Source organism: Hevea brasiliensis, chromosome 10, assembly GCF_030052815.1.
Source record: "Hevea brasiliensis isolate MT/VB/25A 57/8 chromosome 10, ASM3005281v1, whole genome shotgun sequence".
In the NCBI taxonomy this organism is placed as follows: Eukaryota; Viridiplantae; Streptophyta; class Magnoliopsida; order Malpighiales; family Euphorbiaceae; genus Hevea; species Hevea brasiliensis.
The window spans coordinates 98,077,347-98,099,899 of NC_079502.1; the positions used below are offsets into that span (position 1 = coordinate 98,077,347).

The following is a 22,553-nucleotide window of genomic DNA, read 5'->3' on the forward strand; positions in this document are numbered from 1 at the left end:
GGTGCTAAATTCATCTCTCTTAATTCCTCTAATTCCTTGTCTGTGAGCTGCAATAAAATGAACGTGTATGCCGTTTGATGTTTTCAGAAATCATATTCAGGAAAGGATCACAGGAAAGTAAAACTATGTAAGGCTCTTTTTAATCATAAACTTCCACACCTTCCAAGGAATAGCTTGAACCAATGTATAATCTTCCTTGACTTCCATTTTTACTCTTAAAGGTGTTTTCCAGCAGCCAAATTGTTGGCTTATTCATCTCTCTTGGTATCCATCGGAGAAACTTAGCTTGTCTAAATCTAGTTTTAGAGGATCCAGTTTCTCCTGCCAAGTTGCATCCTTTCTGAAGAACCAAACCTTTTCCAACCTTGAGATTACCCCATCGATCCATCTTTCAAAGAAAACCAACAAGACGTGTAAATTCTTGATGTTTGATCTACGCCACCCGCCATTACTTTGTTATAAAGAAAAGAATCATTAGAGAAAGGCAGAAATCAAGAAGTCTGAAAGCCTTTTTGTCCTTAATTTATCTTCTTGGAAAGTTGTTTGTCATCCATAATTGTAATAAGTTTCTCAGCCTTTTCAATCTCACATTTGAAAATTGGGTCTTCACATGGCCCAAAATTGAAGAGAGAATATTGATGAGCTCTATTTGGAACCTGCTCTGCAAGAGCAAAATTAACTTCCAAGTCCTCCATGGCCCCCATTTTTTGCTTAATCTCGATAGGAAAGAAAGGAATCACATAAGTTTAGTTATGTTGAACATTTCAATCACATAAAATATCCATGAGATCAGAAGAAAGAAGAGAAAGATGGGAATTGAAGAACATTAACTAGGATGGGATTGAGAAAATAGGAATTTATGGAGGATTATCAGAAGGGAATGAAAGAAATTTCGTCAGGATTCTTGAATGTTACCTTCTGAATGTTAACAGCTATTTCAACAAACCAATCAACTTCAGCTTACTAGACAACTGATCCGACAGCTGATTGAGCCACTGACTTGGCAATAGCTTAATTAAATTTTTATTTATCTTACATCATTTTATTTTTCGGTCTACTAACGTGCAGCAGCTGATAAGCTACTGCCAGCATGAGCCAGAGTTTATTATCTTATGGCTTCCATAATCTTTAACCATTTGAAATCCTCCTCTTTACTTTCTAGATCTTCTTTGTAGGTACGAGGAGCATAGCATTCCCTTGTGGTATCTACTTTTGTTCATTGCTTTTCCTTGAATTCTTTTCTAGAAAGTAATGCAAATAACAACATCTATGACAATTATCTGTTTCCAATTGTAGCCAAAGAGAATTTTCCCTTTCTTTAGCCTCTCCTCTTCAATCTTTAAGTTACTCATCAGGAATTACTTTCAAAGATAGTTTGATAGGAAAGTTGGCATCCTATAGTTGCCCATATTATTAAAAGAACAAGAAGGCTTCTTTGCTGTTATCATACATATCTATCTATAAAATGTAACGTATTTCAAGTACCATCCAGATTCAAAACTACAATGGAAATCTTTTAAAATGCCCATGTCTCAGGATGAAGATCATTAAAGTTCCATAGCTCTGGTTCTGATTCTATTTCACTTGTTGATCCATTGATAAATCTGCTCAGTCTCTCACTTACTTTTGCAGCTCCAAAACTGAAATCAGATTCTCTCATCTGCAGAAAAAGAGAACCAGAAAAAAAAAAATTCAAATCAATCATTGAATTCCTTACAATAACGAATTAGTATTTATGATTATATATACATAGTTAATTACCTGTGCATGAACTACATGGAAAATTGAATTGCCAGAAACTGAAAAACTAGCACTAGCAATCTCTACACCTTCATCTTGAAGAATGCGAATGATATCATAGAAAATGAACTGATTATCTAGCCCACTTATCAAAACTATCTGTAGAGAAGAGCCCATTTCTCGGATTTGTAATTGAGGTGCTCTTGAGGTTGATGTAGATTCAAAAGAACTGGTGCAATTAGAAAACGGTCTTTTTCTGCCTGATAAGCTTTCTTTCTTTTCCTTGGATTTCTTCAACTTTGCCTCCAGACTTTTTATGTAGTTTATAGCTTCATCTATCTGATCAGGAAGTGACAATGCTTCCTGCAGGGACCAAAATCAAATAACTTTCATAAGAATCATTGCATTTGTAATTCATTTCCAATTTTCTTCAAGAAACAAGTAAGAAAAACTCTAAATTGAAAAGGAAAAACACATGCAATCATAAAATATTCATGAGAAACTTGAATTATGATGTCATATAAGCACACCAAAAAAATCAAATCATGGCATGTTAAACAAGAATTTCTCTCAAATTCTAAGTTGTGGCCTTCATCATATATTCACCAGGCTAATTACAAATAAGGGTTATGATTTATGAATATGAAATTGAAGTCATTTTTCCAGAACTATAAATAAAAAAAGGAAAATTATAACGTTCAGAGAGACTGAGAGAGAAAGAGAGAGAGAGAGAAAACCTTGGACGTTTGTTTAGGGAGGAGAGAATTAAGGTTGGAGAAGAGGGTCTTCATTTGAGTTCTTCTATTTTTCTCTATGACCTTTCTTTCTGTCTTTCTTGAAGAAGTAGAATGAAGCATAACAGTTCTTGAAGAAGAGTGACTCATCTCCATTATTGTCCCTCTTGAGTTCAGTAGCACGTCTCCCATAAGAAAACCTAGATGTGTGAATATGGTAAAGAATCATTGGTGCTGTATAAATACCCCATCTGAACAAAGCACAAAAAGAAGAAAAGAAAAGAAAAGCTTGAAATGGGTGAGACTATCAAGCTGATGTCAGGTAACGAACGTCACCAATCACTCATCAGCCACCATTATGGACTGTTATGTGGTTTTCTTTGACATGTCTTTAATCTTTATTATTCAGTCTTTTCTAAAAATGAGAAATTTGATTCCATTAGGCAACAAAAACAATCGTCCATTTAACTTTTAAGATAACAACGAAAGTCTTTCCTTTTCACTGTTATTAGAAAGAAATCAAGAATCTTTTCCCTGGAATTGTCTTGAGGGCTAGGATGACATAACAACAGCTAAAATACTCACAAAAATTATTATATTTAAATTTAATTAGTAATTCAACATATAAATTCCTTTCTAATTTAATTTAAACTCAACCTAAACTATTCATACTCATTTTAAATTCAATTATCATTATTCAAATATTATCCAAATTTATTTAATTTTACATATTTTAATTAACAATTTATATAAAAATATATTTTTACTAATAAATTATATTTTAAAATTTTATCTATCTAAAATATAATATTTAAAATTATAATTATTATTGTAAAATATTTATTAATTTACATAAATGAATTTAATAACAATACTCAACACAAAATTTAAACTTGACACATATTATTTCATAAATTTGAACTCATCCTAACCTAGATTATATATCATCTAAATACATCCAAACAGGACTTGGTTGGATGAAATACCTAAAATTATTCAATCTATTATTATATCTATTCATAACTCTAAATTATCAAATTCAAACCTTAATTGGAATAAGTGAAAAAAATATATTTTTTGAAAATAATATATATATATATATATATATTCTTTAGATAAGTACAATAGATTTTCTTTTATTTTTAACATAGATATCAATTTTTTTTTTTTTTAAAGAAGGGATGTCATTTTCCTTAAAAGCCTTTAAAAGGCAAATTACAATACAAGAAAAATTTGAAAATATATGAATGATGATATAAATATTAATAACAAGAATTGAAAGTTAGAGTCTTGTTTATATTATAATATAAAATCAATTGCATTTTTTTATTTCATAAATAAAAAGGATGAAGTTATTAACATTTGAATTTCTAGCATTCCTCATAGACACTCAATTAAAGTCATATAGTTGGTGAAGTTTTTCATTGAATTATGACATGGGCTAACGCTTTTCATTCATGAAATAAAAAAATAAAAAAGGTTGGAATTATGGAGTAGATATCAAGTATGTCCAATAAGAAGTTCAAATTGTGGCAAATAAATTATAATAATTTCAACAAATCAATCTATTGTTGTGATAATTAAGGACTTTCTTTGTTCGCTCTTAGAATTGAAAAGATAATTCTCTCATTAAATTAACAGAGTTAAAAGAGTGAAAACTCAAACTTAAGTCTATCAAGTAAGTGATACACGTTTATATTTATTAATTGACAAAGTATGTTTAATTAGAAAACATTGACCTGCATAACATAGACTTGAGTCAAGTTAATGCCATGATCCATTACAATAATATTAAAAGGTTCATTAATTTTTGTTTTTCTTCAATTGTAATCATGGCAATAAGCATGCTTATTATATATAGTTAAGATATCTCTACCTTAAAAGGAAAACTAGTTAAAATATTTCAGTAGCCATTTCTATTGACCTTCCCCACATGATCAGCCAACATAAATTCTTATTAGTAGTTGGTCATTTTAACCAAACTCTCGTGTATTTCATTCATTTTGTTTTTCAATTTTGACATGCTGAATATCATTTAATAAATCTTTTTAGATTGACACAATGCAAATGCAATCAAGCCTCACTTTAATTTAACATCTGATCAACCACTATAGATTAAATCTTTCCTTAGCATTTAAGGTAAAAAGTATTTTCGAATTAATTTTTTGTGCATCGAAATTAAATTTCTTTTTCAGGTGATTTTAACAATGTATTCTCTCACATTTACTTAATACATTTAAGATAGATAATTCTTAAATATTTTTTTATAAAATTGAACCCAAATTGACATGGGAAAGAGATTTTTCTTTTCTTATCAACCAAATTAGACCGATTGAGTTTTACATTATGTTTGGATTGGAGGAAGGAAAATAAGTAGAGAAAAATAAAAAAGTTAATAATGATGAGGAGAAAATATATTTTTTATTTTCCCCTTTATGTTTGGGGAGAGAAAGAAAAATATAAGAAGAAAAGTTATTTTATAAATAGTAAAATTATAATTTTACCCTTAAGTTAAGAAATAAAAACTTATATAAACATAAGGGTATATTTATAATTTTTTTATATTTTCCTCACACTTTCTCTCCAAAGTAGAAGTGGATAAAAAATTTTTTTATTTTCCTCTCAAATTTTCCTTTTCTCTTAATTTTCTATCAATCCAAATACAAAATGATAGAAAATTAAATTATTTTACTCTCAAATTTTATTTCCTCTCTTATTTTCTCTCTATCTAAACATAGTGTTAGAGTTTTTTTTTTTTTTTTACAACTTTTTAGCTCTTTGAATATGATAGTTATAAATTCTTTAGACTCGAGACTCAGAATCACCAATTAACATCTTCAGTTTAATTTAACTTCATAAAAAAATGATTTACCACTGAATCTGATATGGTATCTCGTAAGAGACGACATTGGATAATCAGTTACTGACTCGTTCACACTTTAAAATAAAAATAATATTTAGTCATTAATACTAATGTGAGCTATTAAATTGAGGTAAACTAACGTGATTTGATTTAGTATGATTCTATATTGAAATTAGAAATTTTTTGTCTTTAGAGTTGTGAGCTTGGCATCGGACCACAAGCTCCTCTCCATTTTGGCATTGATTCCAGTTTGATCTTGTTTGCATTAATATTCAATAATTGAAAATTATTTTTAGAGAAAAAAATATCGATTGAAATTGAATTGGATCTGCTTAATTTCAGTCTAATGTAAGAGGATGAAGAAAATAATTAAAAATTTTAATTAAATTCTATCTGATTTTGAGTCTGAATGAGAATGTGGGAAGCTGTCAGGAGCACTAGAGAAATCCAGCAAATGGGGTATGTGGCAATTAGACACAGTTTTGGTAATGGCACTTTTTTGCTTTTTTTTTTTTAAGCCAAATTGATTCGTCGGTTCTTTTATTGGAATCCCACTGTACAAATTTCGGCCATCAAATTGACAAAAACTTGACTTGACTTCCATTATAAGGTTACTTTTTTTATTTTTATTTTTATTATTAGTATATCTCCCTGTTGGTTTTCTGGTTTATAGAAAAGGATTTGATCCCCATGCCAAGAAATCTCCCACCAATATTAAATTGCCTGGAAAGATGAGAATGAGTGGATATATTCGTTGACAATACTATAGGATGCTCCACTCTCAAGTCAATTCTTCATGTGGGTAATTTTATTATTAAAGATTATCAGTTTTATTTTACCAAACTTCTTCTTAAATAATTTATTTTATTGTCATTTCATATCTTAATAACACTTGTTGTTCTCTTTGGATTTAAGCATGGGATGGGATGTCATATCTTGCAATGCTCTTCGATCGGCCTTGTTGAACATCAGGAAAAAAAAAAATTATTTTAATAATAAAGAATACGAAGTATTTTCTAAAGAAAAATGGAACCATAAACCAAGAATCTCCTCCCTGGCCATGGATTTGCCTTTGTGTCTTTCCTTCCACTGGCACACAAGGTGCTAGCTCATCTCATTATTGGGTCTCTTTAACCTCACAAATGGTGGTAACCCTGATAACCATGTTTTGGGGGTTGAATTTGATACATTTATGAATCAAGAATTCAATTGTGTTAATGATAACCATGTTGGTTTTGATGTAAACTCACACCCAATGCACAGGATGAAGCAGGTTTTTGGGGAGAGGAAGATGATGCGTAGTTTGAGGAGATGAAGCTTAATAATGGGGTTAACTACCAAGTTTGGATTGATTCCATGGATTCCAGGATTAACGTAACTACAGCCAATGGAGGGGCAGAGCAGACCTTTGATAACGGAGTTTGTTAATCTCTCTGGGGTATTCTGCGGCTGCAGGTAGGCATTACCAGAACTTTGGTAATCGAGAACATCCAACTTTTGATGAAATTTTGCCGCCTCTCTAGCTCAGATATATCCCAAAGAACCCAAAATTTCGCTTGTTCCACGTTTGTTGTTGAACAGCTTTATCGGGTGTGAAAGATTATATTTAAATAAAATCTTAGAAGATGAAAATCACAGCACCAGTGGTCTAGTGGTAGAATAGTACCCTGCCACGGTACAGACCCGGGTTCGATTCCCGGCTGGTGCAATTTTCTTTTTGCTCTTTTCTTCAATTGGTTACTCTAGATGAGTTCCGAAATATCAAATCCACATTTAAATAACAATCATTTTTAAACTAAGAAACAAATCCTATTTAATTAGATGTAATAAAATAAATTATATAATAATATAGTATCATCCCTAAAATCGAATAAATTTTCACTGGGACGGGCTCTTTATACCTGACTTAATCTAGTGTAGACAGGCTAAATCATCTGAGCTTGACATCGACAGTTCAATTAGGATAGCGTTCGGATAGAGCTTTGTTTGTTAGAGGGGAGCTCTATCCGAAATACATAGATATAGGGCAAGTCGATAGTAAGCATAATCATTGTCGATAATCAAGCTAACAAGGTTTCATAGAATATGGCTTTACCTTTATTAACTAAATCCCCGTTATCACGTTGAAAATCTCTCATCAGCTTTCAATAAGTTCCAAACACCTATCCTGGTATGTTTTTTACATTCTATATATTTTCTTTCTTGTGACATTAATTGTCGTAGCTTTCTTCAAGTTGAGCGTCGGAATAGTTGCCTTTAGCTGCCGGCCTCACTTTCTCTTTGATTTCAAGCAACACAGAATCCAACAACAACTGTGACTTGAGAATATCAATCAGTATCATATAATAAACTGTGATTTTATATAAAAATTCAATACCCAGCAGAACTAATAAGAAAATAACTTTTAAGAGAAATATATTGAATTGATAAATCAAAACAATATTGAATTGCCGTTTCTTGTAAACAATCCTATATCCAACTAAATAAGTCATTTTAAATTTTTACAAGAAATCACAGCTTCATAATATAATATCCCAATTAATATCTTCCTGAATACAATTAAAAGGCTGAAGTGTAGTGTTTCCGAAACCATGCATTCATTCATTGCAAATGCAGAAGATTAACCAATACCATCTGTCTTGAACACTAAATTTTCCTCAAATATCATCATTACCAACTCTTCAATGGTTTTAATTGATTTTTCTTTTATGCTATGATGTATGGATAAAAATGGTACAGACCTTGCCTCCATAAATGTTTCATTCGATATTGTTCCAAAGAAAAAAAGAGGCTTCAAAATCGACCTGGATTTGATTTTTCTATTTTTTGTGTAGAAATTTAAGAGATATATTACTAAGGCATACATTATATATACTACAAAATAATTATTTAAAATAGTTGGTTTTAAAGAAAATGCACCCTCTGTACAGTGCGCCACGAGGTAATTAGCTATCCCAACGGTCAAGCCGGTTCCTTGCAAAGAGAAGTCGAGGTTTCATTGTTGATTTATCCACCTGAGTTCTTAGAGATGTACATCAAATTCTCAGTTGATTGCCTCGCCTGGATAGTCATTTTCCCATGTTTTGTCTTGTCCAGTCGTCTTCGAGCATATTCTTGAATCTTACGATCATGATCTTTGAGCATTTGCTCCACATTGTTTGATGGAACAAGTAATGGACCAGAGACATAAATCTTGCTTCCCCTTGGCCCGCGACCACACTGGGAGAGAAACATGAACAAAATGTTATGATCATATGGTTAAAGAAGGTCCAGTCCTTAGATATAAATTGAAAAACCCCTGAAATGCGTTGCTGCACGCTCAGAGAATCATCGGACTTTCATTTAATGGGAGATCAACAAAAATCAGGTCAGCCATGCATATGCAGCGGGAATCATTCTTTGGAACGATGTCAAGTAACTTACCAGACTTGCTTCTCTGGATTTTTCGCTATCTGCCTGAGGAGAATCTGCAGGCTTACGCACTTGATGTTTTTGATTCTGCTTTGTTGTGGGCTCTAATCCATTTGAAGATCCCTGAAACCCACCTACCTGTTTCACTGCTTCTGGCTGTGAACTACTAGGCTTTCCCTGCTGATCATCAGCCAATGAAGTTCTAGCTGCTACTAAACCAGATATGGTTGATAGGTTGGTTCTGATTGATGCCACATTAGGATTATCAAGATCCTTTCCAGCCTTTGTCCAGCCTGTCCCCTGGACCAGTGGCCCGGAATGAGAAACCTTCTTGCGTTGATTCTCTGGGAAATCTTTCCTCCCTTCTTTTGCAGCTTGAGTTTGTTTAGAAGGATCAACCAGAAAACCAGAAACAGTTTGCCCCTTGTGAGAGTTGAATATTTCACCTCTGCTATTTGCATTGGAATGTCGTCTTTCCTGTTAATATAAAGCAAAATGTCACTGTGTTGAAAAGAACTTAAAATTAAAGAGAAAATGAAGCAATATGAAATAAGATAAAAAGAAAAACTAGCATACCCCTTATGCATGCACATAATCCATGATTATGTTGCAAATTTTAAAGAATATGGATATCTACAAGATTGCCACTTCGTTTAACCAGGACTGGGATCCATGATAAAATGAACATATAAACCATTTTTCAGAATTTACCTGCATCAATGTTGCTATTTTGGAATTGGTATTACATGCTAGAACAGCACCAGATTCACGTGGTCCATTCCCCCCCACTCCAATTGCTCCTTGCCTATGAAAATTAATGAAGATGTTAACTGTATATACCACTTCTTCCATAGAAAGTGAATCTCCCTTTGGAGCAACTAGAATTGTGTAGCAACTCAAGAAGACAAAATCAGCAACTTCATCACATGTAAACTCAAAATAGAACCAACCAAAGCATATAATCAAAGGCAAAATGTTTAGTTGCAGACTACGAAAACCAGTCAAATAAAACAAAAGAGTATTTGATAGAACACATGAATTCTACTTGTTTTTCAATATTTCCCCACTCCCTAATATTGATTTTAATGTTGTGTTTCTGCCACCAACACAATATACTTCCTTCTAGTGATGAGTTAAAGCAAAATGCTAATTTTCCACTCCAAAAACTAAACAAAAAGGAATATTGATTGTTAAGAAATGACAACCAACCAAAAAGATGTACCTTCTAGCTTCTTCATCCCGCAATTTAGCATCAATCTCCTTGCTCGGAGGATACTTGGGCAAACTTGAAGGATCACAAGCAAATGGTTTTGATCTGAAGAACTGTTTTTGAGGGGAGAGAGGGGTCAAAATCAAAATCCCACAGAATGAGGAACTGTACAATTAGTTATTCATTCAAACATCAGAAAGCAAATTAGCAAATCAATGCTCAAGAAAATCATGAGAAATTAAACTAGAGAGTTATATTTCCCCACAGGATTACAAAGGGAATAATAGCTCAGAGATTAAATTGACAACTGATAGTGCAAAACAATTTCTGCAGACAAAGTCCAGTAACAAACAAAAGGATGCACAAACAATTGCATAAACACATGCCTCTTGAGCAACTCATCCACCACAGTTTCGAGTAAGAACAGAAACTAAAATGAAAGCAAGTTATGTGTGAGTAATGTGATTTTCTTCAAAATACACACAACTCATTCTTCTTCTTCTTCTTCTTCTCTCTCTCGCTCTCTCTCTCTCTCTCTCTTTGCTAAAAGAAGAAAATTTATTGAGAAAGACCAAAAGAAAGTACAGTGTGGAGGACAACAGATCCTCCTCAAAGACTCAACAAATATTTATTGAATTCCAAATATCAAGTTGTGCATACCTTGTCCCTAAGAGCAAAAGCTGCAGTTCCACGGTTGGCTGGATCCATGGAAAGCAAGGTCTCCATAAGTCCAACTGCAGAAGCGGGTAAATCTTTAAATGTTTCTGCAACACATCGTCTATATGGTCGTTGAGGCTTGATTACAGATGAATGAGGTAGCTTCAGTTTTCTCCAATAATCCTCAGAAGGTGAACCACAGAGCTTAAAAATCTTATGCAGTTGCTCAACCTACAAGACAACAATTTAAATTATAGTAACATATTGAACTTTTGCCTAAAATTTATAGCATTTCACAATATACAACATAGAAATAAGCACACAGCCCAAGCATGTAATTTATAATTTCTTAGAACACTACAGCCTCAGGTGGCGAAGAGCCGACATTGAGGTGCCAAACCTTCCCGTTGATGTGACTCTTGGGGAAGATCAGCCTAAACCATAAGTTAACAATGCCTGGAACCTGCATAGAAGCATATCAGGCTCCCATCTGAAGAAGTAGGTTCATTGTGAAGAAAATTTCCAGAAACAGCATTTTAAATATTCAAAAACTCTCACTATTGAATATCTCTTATGATAAGGAATGAAAAGAATAAGTTGAGTACTGAAACTAAACCCATCTTACATTTTATATAATTCTAGTTTTTTTTATGAAACCCACCATCCACCCCTCTATTTATTCTGTTTGTTTTCCAATGCGTGTAAGGCAGGAATCTTATCTGCAATTATTAGAATTTTCATTGGAACTCATACCATGACAGCAATTACATCCAACAGGTAGTAAACAGCATCAATAAAAAGAATACAGAATTACAAACAGATACCTCAGTTCTTCCTGGCAAAATAGGTTTGCCAGCGTACAGTTCCCCAAGAATGCAACCAGTACTCCATAAATCTACAGCAACTCCATAGCAAGAGGCTCCAAGTAAAAGTTCTGGTGCTCGATACCAAAGGGTCACCACACGGCTTGTCAATTGAGCACTACCTTTAGGATCAAAGAAACTTGCTAAGCCAAAATCCGCAATTTTCAAGATGCCATTGTCATCAATAAGAAGATTAGAACCCTTTATATCACGATGCAGAAAACCGTGACTATGGCAATGATCAAGTCCACTTAAAAGTTGCTGCATGTAGCATTTGATCTAACAGAAACATGAGCATAACATAAGGATTTAAGACACAGATGCTTATCAACCAAATAAGAATTGCATCCAAACGTATATCTGATTCAAAATCATACAGAAGCCTGAGAGAATAATATAAAACATGACAAGAGTACCTGTGGTTCTGTGAACTTGATGCCAGGAAGTGAGGCAAGTCCAGTAAGATCATGTTCCATGTATTCGAAGACAAGGTACAAACTTGAAGATGTCTGAGATGTTATCAAGCCTTCCAATTTAATTATATTGGGATGATCCAGCCTACGCAAAATATGAATTTCACGGGCCATAAATTTGATGCTTTCTGGATCACTATTATCAAACCGAACCTTTTTTATAGCTACAATTTTATCATGAGTGACATCACGGGCCTTGTAAACATTACTGTAAGTTCCTTGGCCAATCTGCAAGAATAAGATGCCATTCCGACAGAAATAAAAAAAAAATAAAAGGTGAGGAAATCAACATACAGTACGTACAGTGACACATACAGAAGAAAATCACTTCCCAAATCCAAAGTGTGGGATTTCACAAAATGTTAGCTCAAATGTGGAATAAATTTTATACAACCTATTCTGCATTCTCCAAACAATTGAACATCAAACTGAAAATTTAATGCCAATCTGTATGACAAAGGGGGTTCAGAGGAGATGGCATACTGGGAATATAGATGCATCAATGAATTTCATGCTTAGGTATTATTATGCAGGTATTTGTGTGTGATACAGTGAAATGATCTCATAAAGCATTAGACATATCATAAATCGCTCATTGTTGACTGTTGAGCTATCGCAAAATTCTTTTTTTGAAGTGGCAAAGTAAAAGCATATATTCAAGCCCTTTTATCTGTTGAACACTTAATATTCCAAACGTGTATAAGTGTTCAATTTATTACAGTTTCTCTATTCAGAGAGAAAGAGAGAGAGAGAGAGAGAGTAGATGAAATAAAGAACTCCAACTGAAGAGTATTAAACAAAAATAATTTATACCCTCCTAACTCAAGTTGGATATCTTTCAAATAGCTCAAAGGGATTGCCCCTAAGAAGAAAAGAAGAATAACATTATGAATCCTATCTCAAAAACACAAGATTTTATTTATATCAAAGACTATTTTAACAGAATCTAGACAGCAGATTTATTTGCAAATAAATAAGCAAAAAAATGATTTACAGCACTGATCACATATTGAAGTAGGCATAAATTAGGCATCAATTAAAGAAGGGAACGTACTCTATCTAATTTCTCAAATGTATTAGCACGTCGAGGCAGCCATCCCCTGATAGCTTCTCCAGCTGCTGAGGCAAGCCAAGATGGCCATCCTGCCGCAACCTGCTCTGCTTCCAAACTCTTTGGCACCCTTCCCCAACCCGGATGACTACAAACTGAAACATCACACTTCTCTGTCTTCGTTCTCTCAATCTGAGGATGCCTTATAACAGCAACTTCACAATTCTCTACATTCTTTTTCTCGATCTGATTCTCTATTTGCTTTTTCTCTATCTGATCATCATGTAACCTATTCGAACCATTTGTTTTCTTATCAATTAGCACAACCTTAACATCTCCGCTATCTGATTTAGACTTTGACCGAATCCCATCATCCCTTCTAGATGAATTAACATGAGCAACACGCCTGTCCAATGATCCTTTACGTGATAGCCTCTCTTTTGGGCTGTTTGGCCTACTATCCTTAGAAGAAATGCAACCCATGTTGCTGCACTCCGAAAAACAAAATCCAAAAAGTATCCTATATATCTGATATTTCCTTCAAAATCAAAATTCAATACCAAAAGTTAAACATAAGCTCAACCAGAACTCCTTCTGCCACCTCCATTAATATAAGCCATAAACTTATCTCAACCAGTTTATGAACACACAGATGATCAAATAATCCAAATTGAAGACCCGTGAATTAAACTTTTAGAAAAATTGACTATGAGGACCAGAAATTCAAAGTCACCACCCAGTACCCAAGTTTCAATTACGAGTAAACTAATAGATATCGAAATCAAAAAAGAAAAAGAGCCATTACAAATCAATGGATGACAAGTACCTTAAAACCTCTACGGATTGAAATTGAGAAAGAGAGAAAGATCATTACCAAGAAAGATCGGATTTTTTTTTCTGGGGTATAGTTTAATTGGCTGTTCAACGCGTATAACACTAACACGGCACACGGATAATACATTACACACACACACATATATATATATATATATTATATAAAGACGGCTTTAGCCGGCTGTGCTTAGTCAAAAGAATCGACCACTCTCAGCTTCTTTCTAAAAAAATTTTGCTCTTTTCCAATTCTGTGAAGACGTAGAAATGGAGGAAAAGAAAGAGAAAGCTGAAAGCAGTTAGAAGCCGGTTTTGGGTTCAAAAAGTAAATCCAGTCTAAATTGTTTGCTCGTTTCGTCTTTTGAATGCTACATTTAACGGACATGATTTTGACACATACGAGCTACAGCGATGTCTTTTCTGTCTTTTTATTTTTCTAAATTTTTTATTTTTAATTTATATTTATTATCTTTAAAATATAAATATAATTAATTTTTACCGTCGAGGGGTTCACCTAATCAATCAAAACGAATTCACTCACTATTATACCTAATGGGGGGCCGGTTTCGGTTTGAATCGGACTAAATTCGACTCTAGTTAAGATACATGGCCTTGTTCAATGGTTTATAAGCTCAAATTGACTCTCATACTTATAAAGGAGTCGATTTTTAAGTTTTTCTTTTCAACCCTAAATCAGAATCGATAAATTAGCATATTAAAAAGGCTCTATTTAGATCAAACCACTTAAGAATTAAAATCATCGCAAATTGAAATTCTATTGAACTTACCGAACCTAATCTTAAATTATCTTTAAAATGATTTTTTTTTCTTCTTAAATTATTCTTCCTCTCTAATTATGGTTTTGAATATTTCTTTTGAATGGGGTAGATTCAATTTTAGTTCATCTCCTTCTAAACCTTAAATTACTCTGATTTCAGCTTAAAATTGACCCGAACCAAACAAATGGCTAGATCTATCCACTATTTCATTCATATTCATCCCTATGATAGTGTCTAAATATTGACCATTTCAGTTCAAAAAAAGATGTTTGGGTCGACATCTACAAATTGAGCTTAAAGTTAAATAATTATTGTGATTCATTAAGAAAAGGACACATATTTTGATAATTTTTGGTGACCGTCTTATGAAAATGGCTTAAATTAAGGAAATATATATGGGAGTTTCTATACTTTTTTTCCATATCCAAACAAGGCCTTGGAATTGGGATTGTAGACTTAGAAGAAATATTCAAAACGGTGCGTGTAACTTGATAATACTTCTTAATAATAAATTTTAGAAGATATTGTAATTTCAATCACAAAATAAGTTTATATGTAATAATAATCATTTTAAAGAAAAAAGTTTCAGTAAATAATAATCATAAAAAAAATAAATTACAAAAACTATATAAAAAATTTGCTTTATTTAAAGAATAAATTGTTTTAAAAAAATTTAATATTAAAAAAGAAAAATAAATATTATTTATTTTCCAGTTAATTTTTTTCCTCTATCAACATAAAAATAACTTATCCTTTAAAATAAAATGTCCAAATTGAAATTAGAAAAGAAAAAATTAATTAGAAAGCAAAACTAGAAAGTTGATTTCACTTTCAAGCAGGAAAAGAAATGAAAAGGAAAATTAGTTAAAATGGTCAAAATTAAGAACTTACTGAATGAGTATATTACAATCAAAAGATAGCTAATCACTTAATTAATGAAAATCAAGCAAAAAAATCAAAAGCATTTTCTGCTAAAATGCTTATGGCCTTTTCTCCCCACTTATGGGTATACAAATGAATATGGCAGGTGGAAAGTTGAAATAGGTCATTATTATCTTAATAATTCATCATCAAATCTTTTGAATACCTTCTGATCAGTTTGTCATGGACATCCATTAATTAAGATTTATTATTAAAATATATGCAAAGGAAACTAATCCCTAATAGCTGTTTGGCATTGAATTTAGGGGATTAAAATTATTTTATTTTTAATATTATTTTAAATATAATTAAAAAAATAATTTACAAAATATTATTTTAATATTTTTATAATTAAAATTTATTAAATTTAATTTTAAATTATTTTTCAATACTCATTAATTAATATATTAAAAAAAATTTAATTGCAACTCTAACAATAATGCCAAACAAGTCATTAATTTCTCCTGTCTAGCTACATTATGAATTTCACAATCTTGATAATTCAAGTTAAATGTTATTTTTACTATTGAAAATATAGATTACATTGATGGGATTTGAACACTAACATAAACTTTTTTTTTTATATAATTAAGTATATTAAAATTCAAATTTGAAATTTCATAGTTCTGAAGATCACTTTTGTAATACTAAACTAAATATAATAAGTGTTATTAGTTTATAATCTAATATTCATATAAAAATTCTTTCAAGAAATTTGGGTAGTGGAGAGCACACCAAAGTTTAAAAAAAGGCAAAATCTTTACTAAGATATGAAAATCAATTTCTTAAGATTGAAGCCTTTATCAAGTCTAAACTCAAATGTTTACCTTTCATCTTTTTTTACCTACCTAAATTTGTCTTGTGTTATCATAAAACTTTCAATCCAAGATTTCATATGGACATCAATTCCACCACTAATTTATAGTTATCATTTTGTCACACATTGTATGTCTCTATAAAATTTAAAGATTACCATTATAATTGAGATTAAATTTTCTATTTAGGTCAATTGTTAATAAGTGTATGTTGAATTATATGAGCATAAAGATTCCTCAAAATTATCATATTTTGATATATGGTCTATTTACATCATTGATTTTGGGTGTACATATCCATATCTATTTGACAAAAAAAACAAAAAAAGACGGCCATAGAGCTAGGATAGTGAGCCCTGATGTGGCCTAAATTGTTGAAATTCTCCTTTACATAGGGCATGCTAATTTAGGATCCCACACCAATTATGAATACGTGTGTATTAGGTTATATGAAAACAAGAATTTCTTTAAAATTATCATAATTTTGAGATATAATTTATTTACATAACTGATCTTGAGTGTGTATATTTCTACTTGATAAAAAAAGAACTTTTTATTTGAACGATTTTAATGACGTATTATTTCATATTATTATAATGCATATTAAAATTTTTTAAATAATATTAAAAAACTCTCTGGTAAAATGGGACCTGATTAATAAGAAAATGAGTTATCATTCTTACCGTCTAAAATAATCTTATTAAGTGTTGATAATATATAATTATAATACTTTTTTTGCTATTCCCACACCAGAAATTGTTAATCGAATTACTATTATCCTATTCTTAGCAGGAAGCAATGGAGCGAGAATAACGTTTTTTGGAGCGCTAACAGTGCTTCATTGCCACACCAATAAGCAGACAAAATCAGAGAGCAAAGCGCCAAATCCAGCTGCCACGGGACAGCACACATCTCAATAACCCCGCCAATTTGTCCTCACAGCTCCTTCGGTGATCATTTCCAATTACAGATCAGACTCTCTATGCATCCACATTGAAACTCTCAATCTCATAGCAGATCTCAACACAAGAATTCCACTATAAATCCATTCAATTTTATGGCCTTTTCAGGATGAGAAACAGTCCTTCAATTGTTCATTAAAGGGTTCGTTTCTCTTCTTCTCTGATCGTTCTCTTCTGTGTTTTTAAGGTTTAATTCTTAGTTTTCACCAATATTGATTATCAAATTACTTGAGTTTTTAAGGTTTAATTTTTCATGGGTTCTTTGGCTTATGCTGTTATGGGGTTTTTGTGATGAATCTATCCATATATAAGGAAGATAGAAACAACTGCGCTAGGGTTTGCGTATCCTTTGTATTGATGGTTTCCTCTATGTTTACTATCATCTGTATTCTGCATTCTACAGTTGCAATAGCATGTGGCTCCTCAATAATGTTCTATCTTAAGGACATCTCTGTTCTTGGTCATGGCACTGAGACAGCTCAAAAGCTTTTAGGTTCAACCCCACATGATCAATTACTGATCCAAATATCCAATTCCTTTGCGGGTTTGCTTCTGTTTGTAATTGGGTTTTTAGTGTTCATGGTAGCATTTGTGAAGGATAAAGAGTTTCAAAGCTTTTTTGCTAAAGGGTGTGTGCTTCTCCATGTAGCAATGGCTCTTTGGAGGTTTTACTTTGAGCGGAGGCTTGAGGATTTGGCTTGGCATTGGCCAAAGCAGGTGATTGGAGATCTTTTGCTGGCACTTTCTTGGGTGTTCTTTCTGGTGTATACTTGGAGGGAAAAGTATGATTAGTCTGAAGAAGAACTGGAACTAAATCATTTGGAGCAACATTGGATTTTGAGAGCTGTCACTGATGAATGTAGGTGTGGATCACAGCTTTTAAGTTCAAATGGGATTAAATTAATTAAGAATTTTCTCAGTTCTTGCAAGAAGCATCTCAATGTGGGAAATTTTGCTGATTGCCACTGTAGATTTTTCCATCCATATTTTCACTTGGTTTGGATTACTGTTATGGATCATAGCAGGAGAAAAATTCTAGGGATTTCTTGTTATCAGTTTTGTTTCAAAACCTTGTGTAAGAGTACTTAATTGTATTACAATAAATTTTACATTTTGGAACAGATCTTGAGCTAATAAGAGCCTTAGAATCAGCGAAAATGTATTTAAAATAATGTTACCAATGAGTTTTAATTTATTAGTGCTGGATCTTCTCCAAAGCTGTAAGGTTTGGGGTTCGAGTTACAGCCGGAGCCAATTGTACAAAAGAAAAATGGATTGGCTTCGCCATTTTTCAATCCAATGGTTTGGAGGTTGGAAAGTCCTTTTTATGGGTACCATTTCAAGTTTTTCAAGTAAAATGCTGTATAAAGAGAGAACAGTTATAATGTGGAGGTTCTAACTAATAATTTAAAGGGAAGGAAAAATTACCTTCTGTACTAGCATGAGATGATGAAAATAGGACACCTAATGCTAGCTATTTATTTACCTTCTGCTAAACTCGCATGAAATAGTGAAAAATAGTAGGATACCTAATATTTGCAATTTATAAGAAAATTAAAGTTAAATGTTGCAGATTGTTGTTCTTGGGTATTAATTGTTAGTGTCATAAAGTCTTCAACTTCCAAATATACATTCAAAGCTTTAGCTCGTTAGCTGACTGGAACTTCTGAACTACTAGCAGTAAGAGATGTGATGTTCCCATTGAATTCCATTGGTAATTTTTTGGTGCTAAGAAGAAGAAAACAATTGCAGCTTTGCTTATGAAAGTTGCCTTGGAAGAAATGATAATTCAAGGTTAAATTACTAATCCAAGTGGTAAGCCATATTGATTTTTAACTATTTGTTGAACTTCCTTACGTTTTTTTCAATTTAGTTAACTTGTCCACCATCCCCACATAGAAGGTTCAAAGTTTCAAGCTTATCTCCAAATTCCTTATTTTTTTTCAATTTAGTTGACTTATCTCCATTCTGGTCTGGCAGAACACATTTCTAGAAGCACCATTCTATATTTATTAATTGCTGCTAATCTCCACTTTAATTTTGTTAAATTTTAGACCATTTTGCATGGATGCTGAAAGATTCATAAAGAGGGGAAAGAAAAAACACTACAGGGGAAAAGTAGCCAGGTTGCCATGGAAAGGAACTTTGAAGATTCTGCTTGGTGCAAATTTAGAGCTTGGCAACTCTCTTAAGAAAACTGCCCTTGAGGGTATGCAAAAGAGGCAAAGCAGTGTCCCCAAATATTCTCTGTCACAGTACAATTCAAATTTGAGATCACATCAAAATTAGATTATTTTCTTTTATATTTTAAATTAAATTGAAATCAAATTAAAATAAAGTCAAATTGGTTTGATTCAAATAAATTTTTTAGACTAAATAGAATTGAATTAAAATTAAAATAGAAAATTGGAGCATTACAATTCAATTTTGAGCCCTTGACTTTAAGTATCAAAGTTGATGATTTTAACTCAAAACCAGACCAGATTGGCTCGCTACCCAAATGCCCAAATTGGAGTTTGGTCCAAAGCCATTAGCATAAGCTCCAAAATCAAAGCCCAAATATAGCTGGTTATTCTGACAGGCAACATGATTCAATCTAAGAAAACAAATAGACTGTCACTCGCATCCCTAGCGAGTTCATATTCCAAATCAAATGATTTGATTCCAAAATTTCTAGTCACTCTATGGTGTGACAGTGATTACACGCGCTACAACTGCAAGTGCTTTTGATCCTATAGACCGTGGTAATAATTCTGTCAGCTTTACCTTTCTCATCTCAGGACTCGACACAGTTGGGTACTCAGAAATTAACGAAATCAACCCAAAGTCCAGAAACCGATAAAGACGGAATCCAAGCGTCAATAGAGAAAAATCAAAGCTTTGTTTGAAGGGTATATAGTTTTACAACAGGAACATGGAAAACCAAGAAGATGATACTGCACCACCAACTGCAAAGCAGCAGCCATCATCAACATACCATTTATTCCTTACAATTATGAGCAAAAGGACAACATGGGTTTGTCTTTTTGTGTTAGTATATGCAATCCTCTTATCATCCTCATGGAATTTCCTAAAATCTGTACTTTCTTGGTACAAAGAACAAGCACAAGTCACTTCTGCAGCTTCTTCTGGGTGGCCTGCCTTGTATGCATCAGTTCTTCTAGGGGCTGTTTTTGGTCTCCTTTCAATGGTTGCAGCTCTTGCAGTGGCTGTGCCAGCCACCTTGGTTATATGGATCACAGTTCTGGTCTTATTGACTTTCTTTGGAAAGCCAAGGAGGGCGTTGGTGATTGAGGGAAGGAAGATCACTAGAGATATTGTTGGGTTTGTATTCAAGATTTTGTTAAAGGAAGGGAATGTTGTGGCTGCTGTTTGTGCTGTTCTGGGCTACTTTGCTCTGTTTAGAAGGAATTCCGAAGGTAATAATTGAAGGGTTTCTTGTTTCCATTAGGTGGGTTAGTTGTTTAGGGCAGATGGGAATGGATTTGGGGAAAATTTCCCCTTGTCTCTGAGGAAGTGTTTGATAATTTTCTTTTTGTTTTATGGGGTTTGAATGAGGGATAAGAACTGGGAAAGCTAAAGGGTATGTGTAACAGTATTACTGGTTACTTTACTAATTCTACTGTAATATGTTCTTTCTAATTAATTTGGTGGGCAGTTTTTTTTTCAATTTTTCAATACAGAATTTTTTGTCATGGAAACTAATTATTAAGTGCATTTTCATGAGCTGCTTTCTTGTTGAACTGAGCATTGGAACTGAATGACAGGAGAACAAAAAAGTAAAAAAAAAAAAAGAAGGTTTGGGTTCTAATTAAGCATTGGAAATTGATATATTGCCCTATTAACTCTTCTTCACTATATTCATTTTTTCTTTATTTTTTCCCCATCTTATTGTACAAATTGCCAGGATTATATAAGGAGGGCTCTTCTACAATTTGTCAGTACCATATGCTTGCAATTGCATTATGTGGAAGCTGAAGGAGAGGACAGTCTACATAAATGGGACGTTTGTGTGGCATTCTGCAAGTAGCATGCCTGAGTAACTAGTGTCCATAAGCTGCCTGTAACCTGCCAGGGAGCAATTAGAACAACCCTGGTGAGAAGATAATAACAGTCTCGTAAGTCATTTAGGAACAGAGGAAATTGCAGTTCATGAATGTTGTGATTTTTGCCATTCCAAAAGTTCTAGGTTAATAGGAAGAAAAAAAAAAAGAAGAAGAAGAAACTATTGGCTAACTGGATAAGCCTGAATGACTATTTACAGAAAAAACACCCATAAAATGTTCAGTGTGAAATTTCGAATTTGAGTCTCCATTATCTATCTAACGATGAGATAAAAATTATGAAAAAAAAAAGAATTTACAACCATTTTTGGAAAAGCAATGGAACAGAGAATCAAAGATGCAAAATGATTAAAATTAGCTTTATTTTGATTATATTCATGACTACTGCTATCACTTGAGGCTGCATTAGTTTGCTTATCTTCATCACTTTCAACTGTATTAGTAAGCTTATTTTCACCTTCAACCACAAGTTCTTTGTCAAGTTCATCCAACCTGGATATTAATCAAGCACATGCATCCATCATCTTACCATTGAGTCACTAGCTCAGTCGAATGTTTATCTTGTAGTGTAAGACGTCAGAGTTCAAATGATGTAGTGTTTATAGTAGTATTCAGAGGTTAAGAGAGCATTTTGATTAGGGTAAATAAGATGATACAATTATTCTTTATCGAACACTTCTATTTTAAATCACTGTACAAACAGCTAACAGCTAATAAAACAACAGATAACTATTAAAACAGTTATCGGCTATTAGAACAACTAATATTGTGACCTTAAGCAATTATGATTATAGTTGAGCAATCTAGAACAACCTTCTAATTAATGCAACAATAAGCAGAAAACTTTCATATTAAAGTTTAATAACAAGATATTTGCATATCAACAGAATCCAGAACCATCATACAGCTTATAAATTTAAGGGACCAATCTGAAGCGGAAAAGCCTAACCAGCTGGGCCAAGCCGATACTGACGAATCAACTCTGGAGTCCACTATCGTTATAACTTGAGCCTCGAGTAATTTTGGATTACTCATTGAATTATTATATATAATTTCAAATAAATTTAACTTATTTAATTGACTATTATTTTCGTTAACACTCTTAATTCCTTCACTTTCCATTAATTTACTTATCCCAATTTATTTATATGGAGATAGAAACTCCCCCAGTTGTATAAA

The 22,553-nt window shown here is 32.7% G+C and overlaps 4 protein-coding genes and 1 non-coding gene across 7 annotated transcripts; 3 read left to right on the top strand and 2 right to left on the bottom strand.

Moving 5' to 3' along the window:
* Window positions 1-1,374: 1,374 nt before the first annotated feature.
* Window positions 1,375-2,697, bottom strand: LOC110668306 (transcription factor bHLH162-like). The gene is made up of 3 exons (XM_021829499.2): window positions 2,478-2,697; window positions 1,762-2,103; window positions 1,375-1,660 (listed from the first exon to the last, which is right to left on the bottom strand). Exons 1-3 carry the CDS (start codon window positions 2,664-2,666, stop codon window positions 1,517-1,519), a joined length of 675 nt encoding a protein of 224 aa, XP_021685191.2. The 5' UTR covers window positions 2,667-2,697; the 3' UTR covers window positions 1,375-1,516.
* A 4,277-nt stretch (window positions 2,698-6,974) lies between these two features.
* TRNAG-GCC (transfer RNA glycine (anticodon GCC)) lies at window positions 6,975-7,045 on the top strand. Its single transcript has one exon. It is a non-coding gene; the product is annotated as a tRNA-Gly (tRNA).
* A 977-nt stretch (window positions 7,046-8,022) lies between these two features.
* LOC110668220 (probable serine/threonine-protein kinase At1g54610) lies at window positions 8,023-14,175 on the bottom strand. Of its 2 annotated transcripts, XM_058128405.1 has the most exons (9): window positions 13,877-14,156; window positions 13,006-13,540; window positions 11,895-12,179; window positions 11,440-11,757; window positions 10,619-10,846; window positions 9,971-10,071; window positions 9,460-9,553; window positions 8,761-9,225; window positions 8,023-8,556 (listed from the first exon to the last, which is right to left on the bottom strand). In XM_058128405.1, the coding sequence occupies exons 2-9, from the start codon at window positions 13,483-13,485 to the stop codon at window positions 8,344-8,346; spliced, it is 2,184 nt and encodes a 727-aa protein (XP_057984388.1). In that variant the 5' UTR covers window positions 13,486-13,540; window positions 13,877-14,156; the 3' UTR covers window positions 8,023-8,343. The 2 variants fall into 2 exon arrangements, with proteins under 2 accessions (XP_057984388.1, XP_021685064.2); XM_021829372.2 differs by having other exon boundaries at window positions 13,006-14,175.
* Window positions 14,176-17,458: 3,283 nt separating this feature from the next.
* Window positions 17,459-18,431, top strand: LOC110668321 (uncharacterized). 2 transcript variants are annotated; one of them, XM_021829517.2, is made up of 2 exons: window positions 17,459-17,854; window positions 17,960-18,431. In XM_021829517.2, exons 1-2 carry the CDS (start codon window positions 17,602-17,604, stop codon window positions 18,100-18,102), a joined length of 396 nt encoding a protein of 131 aa, XP_021685209.1. In that variant the 5' UTR covers window positions 17,459-17,601; the 3' UTR covers window positions 18,103-18,431. The 2 variants fall into 2 exon arrangements, with proteins under 2 accessions (XP_021685209.1, XP_021685208.1); XM_021829516.2 differs by having other exon boundaries at window positions 17,459-18,431.
* Window positions 18,432-19,934: 1,503 nt separating this feature from the next.
* On the top strand, window positions 19,935-21,446 carry LOC110668190 (uncharacterized). Its single transcript, XM_021829341.2, has 2 exons — window positions 19,935-20,729; window positions 21,218-21,446. Exons 1-2 carry the CDS (start codon window positions 20,225-20,227, stop codon window positions 21,286-21,288), a joined length of 576 nt encoding a protein of 191 aa, XP_021685033.1. The 5' UTR covers window positions 19,935-20,224; the 3' UTR covers window positions 21,289-21,446.
* Window positions 21,447-22,553: the final 1,107 nt, after the last annotated feature.

Coding starts and splice junctions, on each gene's coding strand:
- LOC110668190 (XM_021829341.2), top strand. CDS start 20,225: ATGGAAAACCAAGAAGATGATACTGCACCACCAACTGCAAAGCAGCAG. Junction 20,730..21,217: donor GTTTAGAAGGAATTCCGAAG/GTAATAATTGAA, acceptor ACAAATTGCCAG/GATTATATAAGGAGGGCTCT.
- LOC110668220 (XM_021829372.2), bottom strand. CDS start 13,485: ATGGGTTGCATTTCTTCTAAGGATAGTAGGCCAAACAGCCCAAAAGAG. Junction 12,180..13,005: donor CATTTGAGAAATTAGATAGA/GTACGTTCCCTT, acceptor TTATTCTTGCAG/ATTGGCCAAGGAACTTACAG. Junction 10,847..11,439: donor TTTTGCCAGGAAGAACTGAG/GTATCTGTTTGT, acceptor GTTGTCTTGTAG/GTTGAGCAACTGCATAAGAT.
- LOC110668306 (XM_021829499.2), bottom strand. CDS start 2,666: ATGGGAGACGTGCTACTGAACTCAAGAGGGACAATAATGGAGATGAGT. Junction 2,104..2,477: donor TCCCTAAACAAACGTCCAAG/GTTTTCTCTCTC, acceptor TGGTCCCTGCAG/GAAGCATTGTCACTTCCTGA. Junction 1,661..1,761: donor TCCATGTAGTTCATGCACAG/GTAATTAACTAT, acceptor CTTTTTCTGCAG/ATGAGAGAATCTGATTTCAG.
- LOC110668321 (XM_021829516.2), top strand. CDS start 17,602: ATGAATCTATCCATATATAAGGAAGATAGAAACAACTGCGCTAGGGTT.